The sequence below is a fragment of the Taudactylus pleione genome, unplaced genomic scaffold, assembly GCF_031769625.1.
Source record: "Taudactylus pleione unplaced genomic scaffold, aTauple2 ptg000479l, whole genome shotgun sequence".
Classification (NCBI taxonomy): Eukaryota; Metazoa; Chordata; class Amphibia; order Anura; family Myobatrachidae; genus Taudactylus; species Taudactylus pleione.
Window position 1 is genome coordinate 2,601,459 of NW_028284881.1, and position 19,875 is coordinate 2,621,333.

The 19,875-nt window shown below is 44.8% G+C and overlaps 1 protein-coding gene across 5 annotated transcripts in view; it reads left to right on the forward strand.

Annotated features, from left to right (window-relative positions):
* The window catches only part of CFAP251 (cilia and flagella associated protein 251), an 85,208-nt gene extending 66,703 nt beyond the window's left edge, over positions 1 to 18,505 (forward strand). For all 5 annotated transcript variants that reach the window (XM_088449071.1, XM_088449067.1, XM_088449070.1 and 2 more), the window contains exons 20-23: positions 4,926 to 5,069; positions 8,628 to 8,856; positions 12,221 to 12,322; positions 17,557 to 18,505. In XM_088449071.1, coding sequence (XP_088305197.1) covers positions 4,926 to 5,069; positions 8,628 to 8,856; positions 12,221 to 12,322; positions 17,557 to 17,696 — 615 coding nt within the window. In that variant the 3' untranslated portion in view covers positions 17,697 to 18,505. The remainder of the gene's footprint in view (positions 1 to 4,925; positions 5,070 to 8,627; positions 8,857 to 12,220; positions 12,323 to 17,556) is intronic.
* The last annotated feature ends 1,370 nt before the right edge of the window (positions 18,506 to 19,875 follow it).

Consider the following 19,875-nt stretch of genomic DNA (forward strand, 5'->3'; position numbering starts at 1 on the left):
AACAAGAAATGGTGGTTTGCAAGACAAGGCCCCCAACTCAGAGACGCTCTGAGCCGAGGCAATGGCCATAAGAAAAATCACTTTCCACGTGACTAACCGAAGGTCCACAGATTCTCTAAAGGCTCAAACGAAACCTACTTAAGAGCCGACAGAACCAGGGGCAAATCCCATGGCGCTACTGGTGGCCGAAATGGAGGCTGCACTCGCAAGACCCCGGTAAAAAAGTCTGCACCTCTGGGAGGAGAGCCAGACGTTGCTGAAAATAAATGGACAGAGCCGAAATCTGTAGCTTCAGAGATTGAAGTCGTAAGCCGGCATCCAAACCAGCCTGCAGAAATGCTAAAAACCTTGGAAGGCGGAACTGAGCAGTATGCACTCTGCGCAGCTCACTTCACATGATATAAGTTTTCCAAACCCTGTGGTAGTTCTGCGCAGAAACCTGCTTCCGCGCCCGGAGCATGGTCCCAATGACTGAAGGGGAAAACCCCTTAGCCTTTAAAAACTCAGTCTCAACAACCAAGACGTTAAAGCCAACTGAGGTAGGTACTCGTGACCGAATAGCCCCTGCAGAAGAAGATCTGGTCGCTGCGGAAGATGCCAACCTGGACCTGCAGCTAGCTTGAAAACCGCGGTGAACCACGACTGGCGCGGCCAGTTTGGAGCTACTAGGATGACTGAAACCTGCTGCTCCCTGACTCAACGGAGTACTCTTGGTAACATGGGAATTGGAGGAAAGATGCAGGCCAAAGGAAGTTCCAGGGACCTGCCATGGCATCCACTGCTAATGCCAAAGGATCTCTGGACCTCACACAAAATCTCGAGGGACCTTACAATTGTGGCGAAACGCCATCAGGTCCACCTCCGGCAGCCCCAACCTCTGGACCAACTGCTGGAAAACCTCCGGGTGGAGAGACCACTCCCCTGGTAGGAAAGTGGTCCTGCTGAGGTAGTCTGCCTCCCAATTCTCTACCCCCGGTATGAACAACGCTGAAATTGCCGGGACAAACGTCTCCGCCCAAGTGAAATTGAAACTTGCCTCTACCATGGCTTTTTGTTCCGCCCTGGTGGTTTACATACTCTACCGCTGTGGCGTTGTCTGATTGTATCCTCACTGGCCTGCTGGCCATGAGTGCCTGGGCCCCACACAGGGCCAGATAAATGGCCCGTCGCTCCAGCACATTTATTGAAAAACCTATGTCTGATGATGACCAAGTCCCCTGGAGACAGAGGTTCTCCGTCACCGCTCCCCAACCGCTGAGACTTTAGTCTGTGGTGACAATGATCCAGTTGGGAGTCACCAGGGACCGACCCTGGAGAAGGTGATCGGTAATCAGCCACCAACTAGGTGACTGATGAGTGCTGTCTGACAGAACCAGCAACTGAGAGGAGAGGTCGTCCGAGCGGCCCGTCCAATTTCCGGAGAATCTCCCACTGGAGAATCCGTGAATGGAAGTGGCCGTACTGGATGGTCTCGAAGGTTGAGACCATCGTACCCAGTAATTTCTTGCCCAGCAGGACGGATGGGTAAGGGGCAGACAGCACTTTCCTGACTAAGTCCTGAAGGGCCCGGGGCTTTGAGCTTGGGCAAGAAAACTCTTTGCAGTGCCGTATCGAAGATCACCCCCAGAAACATCAGACGTTGGCACGGCGTGAGGTGACTCTTCTCGAGATTCAGTATCTAACCGTGATACTGTAACACCTGAACCATGTGATCCAGGTGGAGCTGTAGTTTGGCAGCCGAATCTGCATTCACTAGCAAATCGTCCAAGTAGGGCACGATCGTTATCCCCTCGGAATGCAGCAGACTCGCCATCGCTGCCATGATCTTTGTGAAGACCCGCGGAGCTGTAGCCAGTCCGAAAGGCAGAGCCTGGAACTGGTAATGAGCTCTCCCAGCTGTGAACCTAGAGAGAGAGTAGAGAATGAAGTCCCGCCCAAATCGGTATGTGGAGATATGCGTCTCTGATGTCGAGAGATGCCAGAAATTCGTTTGCCGACATACCCTGGATCACCAATCAGAGCGATTCCATGCGGAACCGATCCACCCATAGGCTGGCATTCAAGGCTCGCAGTTTTAAAATCGGCCGATAAGTGCCCGTTTGGCTTTCGGACCAGGAACAGGTTGGAGTAAAAACCCTGTTCCTGTTGAGACTGTGGAACTGGAGCTATAACCCCCTCGGAACAGAGGGAACTGATAGCCTGGTTCAAGGCCAGTCTCTTCTCCGGCTCCCTGGGCAATGCCGTAGCGAAGAGATGTTGCGGCGGTGGCCCCCTTAGGTTGACCACATAACCTCGGGAGACAGCACCCCTTACCCAGGCATCCGCTCTCAAATCTAGCCACCGGTCTTGGAACAGGAGGAGATGGCCCCCCACCTTCTCCGAGATTGGATGGGCTGAGATCTTGTCAGGTACCTGGCTTTTCGGGTGCCTTAGCACCCGAGCGCCTGAAAGTACCGGAGAATCTACCCCGTGACGCAGAACCCCTGCTGGGGAAATGGCGTCCTCAGGCCGTTTGACCTCCAACCGGTCCCCCCCTCAAAAGGAAGAACGGAAGACCCGGAATCGTGAGCCCTTTTGCTTCTGGGGCACCACAGGCAGGAAAGTGCTCTTTCTACCTGTCGCCTGGGATATGATAGTATCAAGCTCGGAGCCGAACAGGATGCCTCCGCCAAAAGGGAGAGATTCTAAAGCACGTTTAGATTCGGCGTCCACCTCCCAGGCACGGAGCCAGAGTGCTCTGCGTGCCGCGACTGCCATAGCTGAGACTCTAAAGGAAATCTGCGCTCCATCTTGTGCGGCCTCACACACACAGTCTGCTGCCACACAAATCTGTTCCGCCAGTTCCAGCAACTCCTCTCTGGATGAGTCACTCGAAAGGCCTGCCACTAATTTGTCAGCCCACTTCTCCATGGCTCGAGAGACCCATGCAAATGCCAACAATGGGCGAATAACAACCCTGGCGCCCATAAAAATGCTCCTAAGGCATCCTTCCAATTTTTTTATCCAGCGCATCCTTAAAGGAGGCCCCCCCCTTGGACACAGAGCCGTGTGCTTGGCTAAACGAGCCACGGCCACATCCACTCTTGGAGGCAGCTCCCACTTAGTGACCTGCTCCTGTGGAAAAGGATAAAGGGCTGCAAAGTTACGAGGAGTAGCATACTTCTTATCCGGTGGTCTTCCAGGCTTCTTCAATGAGATCCGAGAGATCCTGAGAAGCCGGAAAACAAACAACCCTCTTACGCTTGAACGGCCCCTCTGCCGCTGCAGAGGTGTCAAGGTCCAGGCAGTCAAAAGACTGTCGTACCGCCATAATAAGGTCCTCCACGCCCTGACTTGACGTGGACTCTGAACCTTCCTCTTCGGGCAGAACCTCCTCTACTGGGAGTCCCCCTCCTCCTCCTCCTCTTCCTCCCCCTCGGGATCTGACCCCACTAACAGGCCCCTGGATGGAGGAGATTGCTTATGCACAGTGCGTAACTTAGGATCCTTAATGAAGTGTTCCATAAAAGAGGATACCTTCTCGAACCCTGCAGCTGAGCGCTCCATGGTACGGACCCAAGGCGGATCAGGGCCCTGGTGACCGGCCCCCGCTACTGCAGGCGGCGAAGACAAAATAGGGGCTGGCGCTGCTTGAGCTAGTTCCTCTATCTGGCGGAGCAACATCACCAAGTCAGAGAGCGAACAGTTCATAACCTGAGCCCACGCAGGTTCCTCCATAACTGCAGTGGCTCCCCCTCCTGGCTGCGCACAAGTGGGCCCCAGCTGACAGACCACACACAATGCCCCTGCATCCAGTTGTCCACATGGTAATTTAACCTGACACTGGGCACACGTAAAAATATAGCCATAGTGGGGTTCTGGCCCTTTGCGAACTTTGATTTGTCCGTCATTTGAGCCCCTTCTTCCTGCACTACCCTGCCGCGACAGGCAGCCCAGAAATAACAATAAAGACTTTATAAATATATATGTCACATGCGGCAATGAATACTGCAAAAGCTCCCAAACAGGCACAGAAAATATATAACAATAACTGTAAAATACTTAGCTGCACCCCGCAGAGGGAAAGGAGCTTGAGATCTCTCTGTCCTCCCTCCATGATGGCCAGGCTTGTCCCACTATAAAGACAGGAACAGGCCACGCAGCTTCCTGGAGTCTCCATTTTGCCGCTGGAGAGCGGGGGGAAACAGCAGCTCTGGCTCCTCCCCCCCCCCCGCTATACTGAGCAAGCCCCAAGGCTTCTCCCTCAAGTGCTCCTCCCCTCTGTGGGGAAAGCACTTGGACTGACCCGCACACACTGCGGGTGGTTTGTAGTCGGCGCTCTCCCCACAGGAGCCGCCGACAAGAAGCCCGGCAAGATGGCGCCCACCATCCAGGACCACGCTGACTGCCTGGACCTCTATCAGGTACAGCAGCGCGCTATCCCCGAGCCCAGACGGTCTCACAGAGACTGGAGTGTATAGCACGGGGCTGGCGCTCAGTGTCCTCCACCCCGTCGATGAAGCTCTCACTCCCGCTGTGCGCCGCTATAAGCAGCGCACAGTACCTAGCTTAAAAAATAAACATAAGATTTACAAATGAGGTAAAAACTCCTCTCTCCACAGGCACTAAATTTACACTGAAGTCAGGGGCTGCAGAGGGGAGGGGTTATACAGTGTTTAGTGCCAAATCCACACCTTCCCACCTACAACCCCCCCCCCCCCCCTTCCCATGGTCCAGTGTCCCTCAGCCCAGACGAAAGATCCCAGACTCGCCGATTCCAGCCATTTTAAGGTCGGCAAAATGGGGGATTGCTGCAATCAGTCGGTATGGGTCCCATTACTCTGATTAAACCCAAGTTTTTCTTAGGTGATTTGTTACAAATGATATATGTTGCTATTTGCTACAGCATGCTACTGTTTCATCATGTTATTTTTCTTTCTGTTTAGGAGCTGGAAGAGTACTATTACTATGCACAGCTGCGTAACCAGGGTATTGACACAATGGAGACCAGACAAGTTTCAACTCACATTCCCTTGAAAGAAGTTCCTTTCATCATGCGAGCATTGGGATATTATCCAACGGAGCAAGAGGTAGTTCAAAACATTCTCTGTACCTGTATACTCTAGAATTTATTTCACAGTTTGTCAATAATTAAACAACTGAATGGATAGAACATTTTAGTATTTGATAAATAATTTTGTGAAAATGATATTCCAAAATGTTAATCCTATATTTTAAAATACTTAGCATTTTTTATTAGTCAGAAATCTCGATTCCCTAATTGCAATTAGTTATTGAGTGGAAATTGTATTTGGTTATATGCAAGCACTTGGCTTAGGAAAGTGTAATTACACATGTCGGGGCTGTAATTGCTCCCACATTGCAGGCACGGAACTGTATGCATCTGTACTCTTGCTATATTGCTGTATTGTGTGTGCTAATCTAGACCTTTGTTATGGATTTTTCTGTCCTTGTCCTCTATTACCAAGTTTATTAGTGGTTTGGTGCTTGCTCCCCATATTCATGACTCATTCAGGATTAACCGCTCAATTGCCAGAGATCAGTCTTTAAAAATATTGACTTGGCCAAGTGACTCCAGCTTCCTTGAGCGAGATGTCAGGCATTCAAGTGCCACATAATGTTCCCTGCTGTGCTAATGAAGACCGTGATGTCATCTGTCATGCACAAGTGCCTGTTTGAATCACATGAGAAGAAGTGGCTGGTACATTATTGGAGACACAGGAAGCCCTTATTTCAGTCCACACATGCTGCTGAAAACCATCTGGATTTACTTTGTTTGTCTGAGAAGTCTCCCGCGCACACTGTCTGCCACCCAACACTATCAACATAATATGATGCAGTCAGAAGCTAGAACAATAGTGACTGAGCAGCTTGAAAACAACACAGTAGAAAATATTGTATTGTTTTTATGTTGTTTCAGTATGTGCACTTAGGGCTGATGCAGACTTGAACGCAGGTCATTATTGTGGATGGATATTATGAGTTTTCGCTCTGCACCGAATGTAGGTAACGAAGTCGTACGCAACTCAGTCGCTTCTCCAGTTGCGGATGAATGGGTATAACTGGGCATTTGAACCTTTTCTTTTAATTCAGTGAGGGTGAGCGGAGGGCGTGTAGACTATTGCACTCTATGCGGAAGTGTAGTCACACCTGCCTTCAGACAGATATCTTGCACCAAGGATAGGACGCACTGCCTGTGAGGATGGCTATGAAGCCAAGCGTATGGATTTGGCCGGTGTGGTCACATAGATGCATAGAGCTCTCCATAAAGTGGAATATCTGCATTCAGTCCCGTGCACACAATGTGGGTGTAATTATGGCTGACTAGTGTTAGACTCTACATTGGCCTCTTTGTTTGGGTATTAGCCTGCTCTTATTGTTTTAAACATTTGACAGGGCAGCTCATGCATTCCTGCCAAACTAACACCTGTATGATAATAGTCTGTTTCACATTTTCACACTTCAGGGGAGATGTACTCAGCCTTGAAAAGTGATAAAAAGAAGTCTGATAAAGTAACAACCAATCAGCTCCTAACTGTCAGTTTACAGGCTGTGTTTGAAAAATGGCAGATAGGAGCTGATTGCTTGGTACTTTATCACTTTTTAAGGCTTAGTACATTTCCCCCTTCTTTTCCATCCACACTTATCCCTGCTAAATGAATAATCAAGTGCTAAAAGCCTATCCTACAACTATATCTGCTTAGAATATTATGGCTTCTCATATCAGTTGCATGCATCCAAAGATGTAGCATCAGATCACCATCGGGAACATCGGGCATACCATCAGACATATGAGCAACCCTGAGGTCACTCAGAATGACCACTGCATCAGAAGATGCAGACGCTGGCTTCAGCACTCCCACAAATGGAGGCAACGCATCTCCATTTTGAGCAATGGCCTCTCTTCCTCCTCAAACGCCTGTAGCTTGTCAATCAAGCTGCAATGTACAGTGGGCTTGATACAGACCCGCCCGTGAGCGCACAGCCCTCGCAAGCGGATCGATGATACCTCACTGCGCATGCCGGAGCCCAAAGGAACGCCTGCCGTTTGTGGGAGGCACCACTGACATTACCAGTGTTGTCAGTGGAGAGCTTCATGCTCTGTTAGAGCAGGAAGCTCTCTGGGGCTTGCGATGCACGAGACCCTACCACAAGGGTCTTGTCGCAAGCCCCGATGGTCGCGACCATCACCTGGCCGCTCGCAAAAGCTGTGGGTGGTCACCCACAGCTTAGCGAGCGGCTAGGAGTCCGGCACTGAATCAGGGCCAGTGTACGGTGACCGGGGTCGCTTTCACGGTACTTGCGCACTGTGGCCCCAGTGCTTGCGCAGTCCCAAAACCATTGGTCATTTGCGACCAAATCAGGACTGCGTCCGTGGCTGAATCAGGTCCATTGTCATGTTTTGAAGCCGGACGGAGGCTGCGGGAGAGGGATCATAAGATCCTTCTACTTTAATTATGCCTCCATAGGCATCTGAGGATGTCGTAAACCGATGAAGCCAAACTACCGTCTGATCCCCCAAAACGAAGGGCTGGATTCAATTAGCGTCGAAAAGCTGAGGTCGGTGATGCGCGCAATGTTTTCGCCTCATTCGCCTATTTTGAGACAAAGTTTTCACCTACTTACAAATGCGCGCTCCCTTTTTTAGCCCTATCCAATTGCAAAACAGGCGAAAACGCATATGTGCGAAAGCAGTGAATAGCAAAACTAGCGAAAAGGACAGGTTTTTGTGGGGAAATAGGTCTATTCCTCCTTAAAAGCCTAACTGACCCGGGAATCGATATAGAAATGTATTAATGGACCTAATAAAAGTATTTTAGCTTCTCAAATTGAGTCAAAGGGCTTATATGCATAAGTGTGGAAAAATTATAAAAAGCAATTTCTTTTGTAAAAAATAATTGTTGCAGTTAAATTTGGGGTTCATTTAAATGGGTGCTAGTATATTTTTGAGTCTATAAAGTGCATTATTAAAAAGTTTTAAAAACACACCTGCTGCAGCTACCTGCAATCCTAAAAGCACCTGTCCCATCCATAGAGCCCCCCAAAATACCAGACGCAGTACTTTATACCCGTTATCCAACACTTTTTACATTTTTGCCTCAAAATTGACATGTGAATTTTAGGGTGTCTTTAGATATTTTTTAAATCTTTTTGGCCTAATTAGTCATTAGGGGGTTCTGAACCAAGCGTCCACATTTTTAGGCATAAATAGGGATTTTGCACATCTTTTTTTTCTCCTGCCTCTGGGTGGAGAAACTTTTTCGTCTCTTTTAGCCTATGGACTTTTCGCACATGCGAAAACGTTCCGGAAATGAATAGGGCGATAAGCGGGAATGTGGCGAAAACATCGCATCGGCAAAACTTTTTTCGCTGAACGCGGCTTTTCGCCGCTAATTGAATCCGGCCCCAAGTTTGTTACATAGGTGTCAGACCGTAGTTCCCATTGATAATAACGAGGACTGCGATCGGCACCCAACAGTTAACCTTCTGTAGGAGATTTCTGTGAAATCACCTGTATTAGGTTATTAGTACATAACAGTAATGCATAAAATTATGATGAAAAAACAGCTTAATAAATAGGCAGCATTACCTTTTTTTATCTATTAATTGTTGTCTTTTAATTATAGGTGGAAAATATGCTGAATGAAGTTAAATTTAGTGAATATGTGAATACTGGAAAACAAGTCACACACATAAACCTTGGGGATGTTATAAAACTTTATATAAATCACAGACCTGCATTTGGGCTATGTCTGAAGGAGCTTCAAAAAGCTTTTCAAGTTCTTGGTTTCACTAATGAGAAAGGAGAACAGGCTGTTAACAGAGGAGATCTATTACAGCTGCTGCAAACAAGAGGTGAGTAACCAAGACACATCGTGGTTCAGTAACATACATATGCATAAAATAGAAGGTCGCATGTACTGTATTTGTTAACTACAGTAGCTGAGTAGTGAATTATAGAAATGAGTTATAAGCTTTTATATAACTCAACATAATGTGTACACCAATGATACATTACCAAAATATTATTATCAATTTTTATATAGCACCAATATATTACATAGTCCTTTACACATAGAGCCGTATTCAGTTTCAGCGGACCCGCGATACTTTTCCGCCTCACGGACTTTTCACCTACTTCGCCTGTTTTGCAGGCGGAAAAGTATTGCGCGCGTGCCTGCGTATCCCCGTATTCAGTTTGAAAGTATGCGAAAACGGGACCCGGCCAAACTTAAACAAGCAGAAAAAGTCATGTCAGATTTGGGGAAATCAGCCTGACACCCCCCCAAAAGATGCTCTGACATGGGGGTTAGCTGTGGTTACCCCCGATTTGGCTTGCTGAAGGTATTTGGTGTTTTTAAACGGGCTCAATAGCTGCTAAATAGCGTTTTTGTATACGTGGTGAAGAATAGTATTCAGGAGGGTTTTTTTGCAGAAAATAACTTATCCCAACAAATTTGGGGTACTTGAAAATGGGGGCCAGCATATTTTCAAGTTGCTAAAGTTAAGTTTAAAAAATCGTGAAAACTCCACCTGCCGCAATCACCTGCAATGAAATAAAAAACACCAGAGGCATACTTGGGGACCCCCCTAGAATCTATTTCGCTAGTTTTTAACGTTGTCCCCCATTTTTTTTTTCTCGCCCCCAAATTGAAAGTGATTTTTTTGTGGTGTTCAAAAGTATTTTTTCAAACATTTTTTACGCAGTTTACCTTTGGGGGACTGTCTGAATGCAACGTTGCACCCCAAAACCCCAATTCTGCACTTTTTTCCACCTATTTATCGGCAAAACTTTTTCGCCTATAACATTGCATTGACTTTCCGCCTAGGCGGAAAGTCTTTCAAATTGAATACGGCGATACTTTTCCGCCGGGCGAAATGACGTCATCGGTGAAACTTTTTCAATGATCTCAGCTTTTCGCTCCAAATTGAATACAGGCCATAGTGTTTAATTTTTAATATTAGTCCCTATTCCATTGGATTGTAAATTCTCTAACACACAGACTCATATACTAGGATCAATTTTGACTAAAGCTCATTGACCTACTAGTATATTTTTGGACTGTGGGAGGAAACCTGTGCAAACAAACTGTAGGAAGAACATACAAACTGCACACAGATAATGTCCTGGTTGGAATTAAACTGATGGAGCACTAATGCTAATCACTGTGCCAACATGCATCTTGCATCTGTGTTGTAATTTTACAAATTCAAACTAAGGTTTGACGTGTTATCCTTTTCATTCGATTACATTGCAAAACTTGTTTCATTTTTTTTACTTCTGAGTTTCAGTATTGCAATTTTGAGCGCCTAAGGCTGGGTACACACCTGAACAATATCACCACGATTTGGCCAAATCGGAACGACAAACCGGGCATATCGTGCAGTGTGTATGCCCGATTTGCGTGCTCCTGCGGTCGCATGCGATATCGTGTGATTGGCCGTGCTGCACGAGCAACCAATGGCAGGGCTATTTGGCGCAATTTGAAGATAGATGTATGTGTTAAAAACTAAAAGCATAATTAAAGGAAAATTCAGTTTTTAGATGAATATCCTAATTTAAAACTAATCCCAGAAGATCAATTACCTGGTGTCTAGTATTTGTGCAATATGACTGGTCCTTCAACATCTGGGGTCAGAGCTTTGACGATTGTCACACCACAATCTGTGGAAATTATCAGATTGCGTAAACACGTTTTTAAGGAATTCTTAATTTTCACATTTGCATTTACAAATTTAAACATTCTCCATCACAAAAAGCTGAAATCACCACAGAATTCTTAGTGTTTGAAGTGGATCAGACAGGAAAAAGCTGAAATGATAAAGTACTTCATGTCAGTTATGTTTGCTGTAATATTACTGTGTGCAACTGCAAATCCACCAATCCATAGTCTATACAGAGATTTTCTTGGAAGAGGAGACTGATAGGTCAGTCACACAAGCCTTCGCTCATGAACTTCCTCAATGTGTTGCAAAATACAGTAGATTTTGTGAAGTATAAAAACAATACTATTTCAGGCTATTTATTATAGTCACTTGCTTGTACATATTATATATGTGAGAGAAACACTTTATAGCTACAGTGCAGACTGATGGTTTGTGGAGCTGGGGTAGCCCATGCCTGTACCTGGTATTTTGAAAGAAAAATAGTTATTTAGAGTATCTTTCAGGGGAATTTAGAGGCATTTAAGGCTAATATCTGAATTGTCAAAGCTCTTTACATATGCTCCAAATAGTGTCAGTGTAGACTTGGATTGGCATATATATCGTTGTACGGGTCGGGATGCTGGCGGTCAGAATACAGACAGCAGCATCTGGGCCGCCATCAGGGGGGACCGCCGGGACTTTAGTCCCGGGCCCAGAGAGAGAGGGGGGCCCAGTTGGCAGCGTCGCAATGCGGAATTCTCCCTCTAGAAGAAACCAGGTATGTAGTGCTTGGCCCTGCCCTGTGCTCCCACCCCTAGGTCAGCCAGCCTGCCCTGCCCTGTCCCCCCCCCCAGTCCAGCCTGCATTCCCTGTGATTCCGCTCCCCCCCTAGTCCAGCCAGCCAGTCTTCCCTGCCCTGTCCCCCCCAGACCGTTCTGGGCAGTTTACCCTGCCCTGTACCCCCCATTTGTCCAGCCAGCCTTCCCAGCCCTGTGCGCTCCCACCCTTGTCCAGCCTTTCCTTCTATGTGTGCCCCGATTAAGGTCCAGCCTTCCCGCCCCGCCATAGCTCTGCCCACTTTTGTTCCATAAACCTGTGGGGGGTGGCCTGCTTATTTTGTCAGTACTGGGCCTCAGACTTTCTGATGGCAGCCCTGAGCGGCATCATGACCATCAGAATTCCAACGCCTGAACCTAAGTAGCCTATTCCTAACCTTAACCCACCTTTCCCGCAGCCTAACCCTTCCCTTAGTGCCTAGCCCTAACCCCCCCCTAACCCCAATACTTAATGTTGTGATGCCGGTGATTGGGATTCTGGAGCCGGGATTGTTGTTGGAATTCTAGTGCTGATATTCTGAATACCGTCATCCCAACTGCTGGGATGGTGACTACATTCCCATTGTACAGTTGTTATCTAATAATAAAGAATCATATCTATAATAATATAGACCATATTTTACTATATTTATTGGTGAGGGAGATAATCATCCTTTGTTTTTTCTAGACCTTAACTGGTAATATTTAAAATTTTGTTCAGATAAAATCACACCAATGTTAATATATTCCATATACAGGTGAACATATGACTGAAGAGGAGCTTGCAGAATATTTTAGCACCTTGTTAGGGCTAAATCCAGAAGGTGGGAGCTTAGAACTGGACAGCTACAAATCTACAGGTATGTAAATAACTGAAATGTCTGTATACAGAAGTGAATTGAAAATCTGTACACACATTGCTTGGCAAGCCTGTATAGACATTCCGTCTTTGCTGTCATCACCTACATACTGAAAAGCAAAAGCTGATAGAAGTGTTTCAACTCCTAGTGGACAGGTGGGGCCTTCCAGACGTGGACCTCTTGGCCTTTCGACTAAATCACAAGTTGCTTCAGTACGGGTCCAGGACAAGAAACGCCAGTGCTCTCTTGGTGGACGCTCTGTCAGTCAAGTGGACTTTCCAGTTTGTGTACCTGTTTCCTCCAATCTCTCTCCTTCCTCGAGTAATTCAGAAGTTCAAACAAGAGGGAGGCATAGTCCTGCTGGTGGCTCCAGCGTGGCCCCGATGTCCATGGTACTCAGATCTTTGGAGTCTGTCCATCGATACTCCGTGGCTGTTGCCTCAACGTCCGGACCTGTTTTCTCAGGTTCCTCTACCCAGATCTGGGTCGTCTGTCTTTGACGGCGTGGCTCTTGAGACATCCCTCTTAAGGTCCAAGGGTTTTTTCGGCTCTGTGGTTAACACCATGCTAAGAGCATGTAAACCTGCTTCTGCTAGAATTTACCAAAGGGTATGGCATACCTATTTTGAATGGTGTTGCCAAAAAGTTATGACCCCCAGGTGTTTAGGATACCCAGAGTGTTGGCTGTCCTGCAACTGGGTTTAGACCTTGGTCTCCGCCTTGCTAAACTGAAGGTCCATATCTCGGTCCTTTCAGTGTGGTTCCAGCAAAGGATTGCTCCTCTGCCTGACATCCGCACTTTTCTGCAGGGGGTCCTTCATATCCAGCCTCCCTTTGTCCCTCCTGTAGCACCTTGGGATTTGCCTGTTGTCCTTAAGGCTCTCCAGAGCCCTCCATTTGAACGACTGGGCTTAGTGGATCTCAAATGGTTTACTGCCAAGAATGTTTTTCTTCTGGCCATTGATTCCGACAGAAGAGTTTCTGATTTGGGGGCTCTGTCTTGTCGTTCCCCATTTCTAGTTTTTCATAGGGACAGGGCAGTGCTTTGAACTCGCCCTGGGTTCCTTCCTAAGGTGGTCTCTAGTTTCCACATTAATGAAGAAATTATTGTGCCGGCCTTTAATTCCTCAGACCTCTCGGCAGTGGAGGCCCCATTGGTTGTTGTACGTGCCCTCAGGATTTATGTGGATCGTACCAGTTCTCTTCGGAAAGCAGACTCTTTGTTTGTTCTTTGTGGTTTCCACAAGAGAGGATGGCCAGCCAATAAACAAACTTTGGCTAGATGGCTTCGCATGACTATCTCTGAGGCTGATATTCATGAGGGCCTTCCAGTCCCGACCTATGTTATTCCTCATTCTACTCGGTCTGTAGGCCCTTTGTGGGCAGCTGGTCGTGGTGCCTCAGCTGTACAGCTTTGTAAGGTGGCCACGTGGTCTTCTATCCAGACCTTTTTGAGGTATTATGCCTTTGATACCTTTGCCACTCAGTATGCTTCCTTCGGGCGGCGGATTCTCCTTTCTGCACAGGAGCGTCCCCGCCCTTGAGGGTACTGCTTTGGGAAACCCCAAGGTTTCCTGTGGACCTTCTGTGGACCCTGAAGTAGAAAAGTAGAGATATGGTAAAAACTTACCCTTGTTATCTCTTTTTCTACGAGGTCCATAGGGTCCACAGGGCCCCCGCCCTGACACACCTGTGCTTCAGATGGGCTTCACTCTGGTCACCGGTTTTCCGTCTCCTTCTGAGTGAGAATGTGATTCTAGGGTGTTCCAGACTTTCTTCTCTCTCTTTTATCCTCCTCCGGCCTTTGGCTTGCATCCTGGGAGAAAAAATTTAACTGCATGGTGCCCGGATGTCTTCGTCATCACCTATACCCCAAGGTTTCCTGTGGACCCTATGGACCTCGTAGAAAAAGAGATAAGGGTAAATTCTTACCATATCTGTACTTTTTTTTATTGATTTTACAAACCAAAAACAGAAAGACAGTAACATGCTATAAACAGGTCTAGACATAGACAAAACTGTAAGTAAAGTAATGAAAATGATAAGTATGATTATTAAGAAAAAAGAAGTAAAATATATAAAAGATAGCCAAATAGGAGGGAGGGAGGGGAAGGGGCAATGGTCAACCAGTCCTGGGAGGTAAAGCAAGTGGTGTCGCCATAAACCTAACTAAACAGTGAAGGACATGGGACCATCATGGTATCAGTGGAAGATTGCCAACAAGCAGGGCTTCAAGAGGGGAGCTAATGGTGAGGTGGACAGGACGTGATCAGGGGAAGAGATGGACAACGGGACGCATAGGTAGCAGATTCCTTAAAGACAAGCCATTTGAACAAAGCGTTTCGGAAAGTCACATAGTCAGACAGCAAAAGAAGTACTATACGTAGGTCGTCCATATTCATGTAAAATTCATTCTTGGAAAGCCAGTCTGAAATGGTTGGAGGAGTGTAGGATCACCAACGTACCGGAAATACTACATTGGGAGCATTATTCAGATGTTTCAAAAGGGACCTTTTTATTGCCATGGGTAACGAGGACAGGTGGAAAAGCCAGAAGGTGGATTCTGAGGGTACTGCCTCACCAAGAATTTCAGCTGATAGCTTCTTAAGTACTTGGTCCCAGTAGGGTCAGATTGAGGAACAGTCCCACCAAATGTGAAGTGGAGAGCCACCAAATGATGAACATCTTCAACAAATGTTGGTGACACCTATGTACATTTTGCTTTATTACATCCGTGCATCAGTAACAATGCATAATAAATTTGTACTGTGTCTCCAGAACACAGGTACTCTGAGAACAGGCGTGCGCCAATTTGAAGATTTTGGCACATCCGACCACTTCAAGTTCTCAGCTTAGTTCATGCTCCCATGCGCGAGTAAAACGTAATGAAAAAGCATCTGAGCTAACGAGGAGAAGCTGATACAGTTGAGATATGACGTGCGAGGTGAAACACTGAGACGTTCAAAAGGGGAGAGCTCCCTTCCCTGGAAGGCGCAACAAGAAAATTGGTGGATAGAAAGTGGCAGACCTGTATATAGCGCCTTTCCTCTATATATTATGTAGTAAAGGAGCGATGGTTTAGCCTCTTTGGTGTCACTTGTCACAAAAAAGTTAACAAGTTTTCAGTACACATCAATGTATCTTTTGACTTTATTTTTCTTTTGAATGAAAATAATTACTATACATACAGTAAATAAAGCAGATTTACTTCCAATGCAAAGCGTGCTGAATAAACAGAAATCTATCTGCAAATATTGTATGAAGATTGCAACTAATTTTTATACGCTGTGAGCAAAACATAAACATTATCTGTGACTGAATGTGATTATATTGCCCAGTTTTCCCCACAATTCGATATATAAGCTACATATGAGAGTACATAACTATTATGCTTCCTGAGATAAAAAATGTAAACATCATCTCTTTTCCTCTAGTTATATCAACATAAATATTTGTCTTAGTGCTGTGCATACTGTAATGCACAAATATTGTCGCTCTAATTGCTGTCAGCTCTAAAAATACAGAAATTTAGTTTGTTTCACGCCCTATTCACATTATTTTAGTATCACTAAAATGTATTAAAAAGCATTTGGAGCAACTTTTATAAAAAAAACTTCTCCAAGCCCTTAAATTTGCATTCTTTTAGTAAGCAGATCACATTTCCCATACTTGTATTGGGAAATGTGATCTGTTTCAGACTTACACAAAGAAAATGTGAAAAAATTCTGGGAGGGAGCCCTGCGATAATAACGCTATCTGGAGATGGCGTTATGCAGGGTTCCCCCCACCTCCATTTCCCTTACTCCAGTTCAGCCTTCCCTGTCTGCTGACAGAGAAAGAAGAGCCCAGAGCAGACTTCTGGAATAAGCCATGTGTGTCAGATAGACTACAGGCTGATTACAAAGAAAAAAAAAATTGATAACGCTTACCTGCACCAGGGGCTAGTGATCGGTAAACTCCTCCGTGACCCCAGTCATCTGCTCCACTGTGCTATAAACTGAGATGCCGGTTCACAGCATAGAGCAGCTGACTGGGGTCACGGAGCAGAAGCTCAGCATCCAGCTGACCTGAGTGACGGAAGAGAGACCGGATCACCGATCATTGTGCAGGTACGTGTTAGATAAGGGGGGGACAGTCGCACGGGGGTGTTTTTTTTTTTTTTTTTAGCCAGCGATGTATGCACGATCACACTCTAAGGGCGTTTTTTACAAAACAATACCCTGAGATGTGCGGGGAGGGTATTTTCCCAAGCTCTGTCCCTGTTTGCGATATTTGATGCATCCTTGTGATGTATTAAAATATTGCATTGCGAATTTGGTCGATACCACATCCCATCCACATCTGAGATGAATATTGTGATAACTATGCCCCAATGTCTGAGAGAGTTCCCTCCCTTTCTCAGATTTTATTGTTGTAGATTGAGCATTATACATAGGTAAACTAAAAAGTATAACTATGCTTATGACATTAGTAATTATTTAATAAAGGAAATACAGCTTCTGGAATACCATGTGCAACCAAAAGGTGTTGACCTAATACTTACTTAAAATACTCTTGCAGACACTTAGGGGTATATTTACTAAAGTGAGAGTTTTCAAAAAAGATGATGCCCATAGCAACCAATCAGATTCTACTTAACATTTATCTAGCACATTCTAGAAGATAATAGCTAGAATCTGATTGGTTGCTATGGGCAACATCTCCATTTCTGAAAACCTGCACTTTAGTAAATATACCTCCTATGTGTTTTGGCTATTAACATGTCTGTATTTATATTATGTATGCTGTGCATATATGTAACATGGCAGTTACATTTCCCTATAGATGGTAATCTTGCGATCAGGGCCCTCTTAGCCTCTTTGTCTACCTGTTATTACCCAGTCTTATTTTACAACTGTTCTATTCCCAATTGTAAAGCGCACAGTGGAATATGCAGGCGCTGTATAAGTAAATGTCAATAAATAAATAGAAAATAAGTGATTGAATCACCTCTCATTAAAGTCATTTGCTTGTAATAACGGGGACACGTATGGCAGAAAGTTGGGGTATGGACAGTTTTTGATGTGCAAATATCAGGAGCCGAGCAGCACAATAACAGTCAGTGGTGCATACCATTTACAGCGAGTGCATTTTCTTTCCTTCCTAATGTTGTCTATCCCAAAGGACGAAGCATATTTTAATTTTTATCCACCAACTAAAGATGTTTTAAACGTATCTGGCATTGTGTGTTACAGATGTAGCAGAACTGCTCGAACAAGAGATCCCAGAGGAATTGACGAAAGACGTGTTGGTTGCAGACATTCTTGGTTTTCCAGTTCTTGCAATTGATGCTTATGAAGAGCACTCTCAGACTCCAGAGGCTGCATCCTGTTAGCTATTAATGGTCGTTTCTAATACTTTGTCTTTGCAAAGGTGCGTACACACACAACGATTTTTTGAACGCTTTAACTATAACGACGTTGTTATCGTTAACTCATTTGTAAAATCGTTCATCTTTTTAAGCTGAACGATAATTGTTCATGCGCGTTCACCTTTGTAGTTTATCATCCATTCTGACTGTCCAATAAACGATTTTCATTCAGAAAATCGTTCTTGTTGTGCAGATTGAACGATAAACGATGAACGATTTCCATTTACTGTATGCATGATTAAAAAAATCGTTCATGAAAATCGTTCATTATTTTAGTAACTAACGATTTTCGTTCACTTTTTCAAGGGAAAATCGTTCACTAAAATCGTTCACTAAAATCATTGGTTACTAACATCGTTGTGTGTGTATGCACCTTAAAACCAACATGTTGCAGCACTACAGACCAGTTGGAAGCTTATTTGTAAAATATATGTTGTTCATCATTATTTTTAAATTATACAGATAAAATTCTTGATTTTGTTGTACATGTACTATTGAATTATAAAACTATTTTAGTCAAACATGTTTTTGACCTGAGAAATATTTATTATCCTGTTTCATAAGAAGCTGCTTTCAGATCAAGAAATTGAAAAGGGCATGTACTGTAACTGTAATGACTTCCTGTTAGATTTTTAGAATCAGGGCCTGAGATGGAAAGATTTTCCATACAGTAAACGATGTTTGGACCTGATTTTCACTTTAGTGAATTAGATCAGTTGAACAACAGTCTGGAGGATCAAACATATTTGAAATTCAAATCAAATTATCTTGATAGTTTTACTTATGTTTTCAGCATTGAACAATTGTCATTCCTGTACATCGTTGAGAATTGTCATGAATCTGTCGGATTGGAGCTATTACTGTTTGTTTTATGGCTGGCTTTAGAAATAAAAAATCTTTTAATTAGTTGTAAGTCTTAGCTTGGACCACTGCAACTAAGCAGATCTGTGTAGTGTGTGGCTGGGACTGACTCAATTCCTCCTAATAGCCTGCAGCCACAGATCTGCTTAGCTTTAATTTACATATAGTTAGAATTCCAAGATTTCCTATACAGGAGCAAACAGGTCATGTGTTAAGTGTTGGGCTGCAGTACATGAGGTTATGAGTTCAAGTCCTCTGCATGGAGCATTTGTGTTTTAAATTAAAACTTTATTAACTAGGTGCACATATATTTACACTATTTAGCTCACACTTTAAGTGTCTGAACATGGCATAGAAGGTTTGGTTTTCAAATCTCTTAAATGGAATGTTGTGTAAACAGTGGGATTAAGTCAGGGTATTATTTACCATATTGCAAGCACATACTACATAATTACAGAGAACTCTCCTGCTAAATGTCTGACTAAAGAACATGTGGTTTGGAGTTTGAATCCTCTGCCTGAACTGTGCTGTGTATTTTTATACAGTGAACGATGTACAATTGTATGTTGTTTTCATTTTAATTATAATTGTATTATAAAAGTACATACTAAGAAGTAGGCAGAGTCAAGAATAGAATGAGAAGTCTATATTAATCAATAAAATGCCTCTCCTAATCAAAAATCAGTTTGAAGGCCTGGCTGACAGCTCCGCTTCTCACCACTCTGCTCAAGAGGATGGATGTAAGGTACATGGTGATGTCATGATGTCACATCGCACATACTGAAGAAGGCTGGAAACCACTGGAGCAGCCAAGAGGAGGCTGCTAGGAGTCGGATGCCATTGCTGAGGAGGGAGGGCATGTATGCTTTAAATGACAGAATTTTAGTCCAGTCTGGCCCTGGGTTGATTATACTTTTATGTTCTGGTTTTGTGGAATGTAGTTTATTTTAGAAGATTGCACTTACGCCTATGGGCCCCATAACACAGTATCTACCATAGGTGCAAGAGGTGCAGCTGCTATGGGGCCCAGAGCTGAGAGAAGGGCCCATCTTCCTTGTCAAATATACATGTGTCATATACATTTTTTATTATTGGGTGGTGCATAGGAGCACTTAAACTTTTGCTATGGGGCCTTCAAATACCTAGTTATACCCCTGATGTGGCCCATACATCAGCAATCAATTAGGGCAATTCTGCGTTTTGCAGATAATTGTGTAATAAAATCAGCAGTCTATGGGGATTGCCAATTCTGACCACTGAGTACTCACCCCCTGTGGCATGG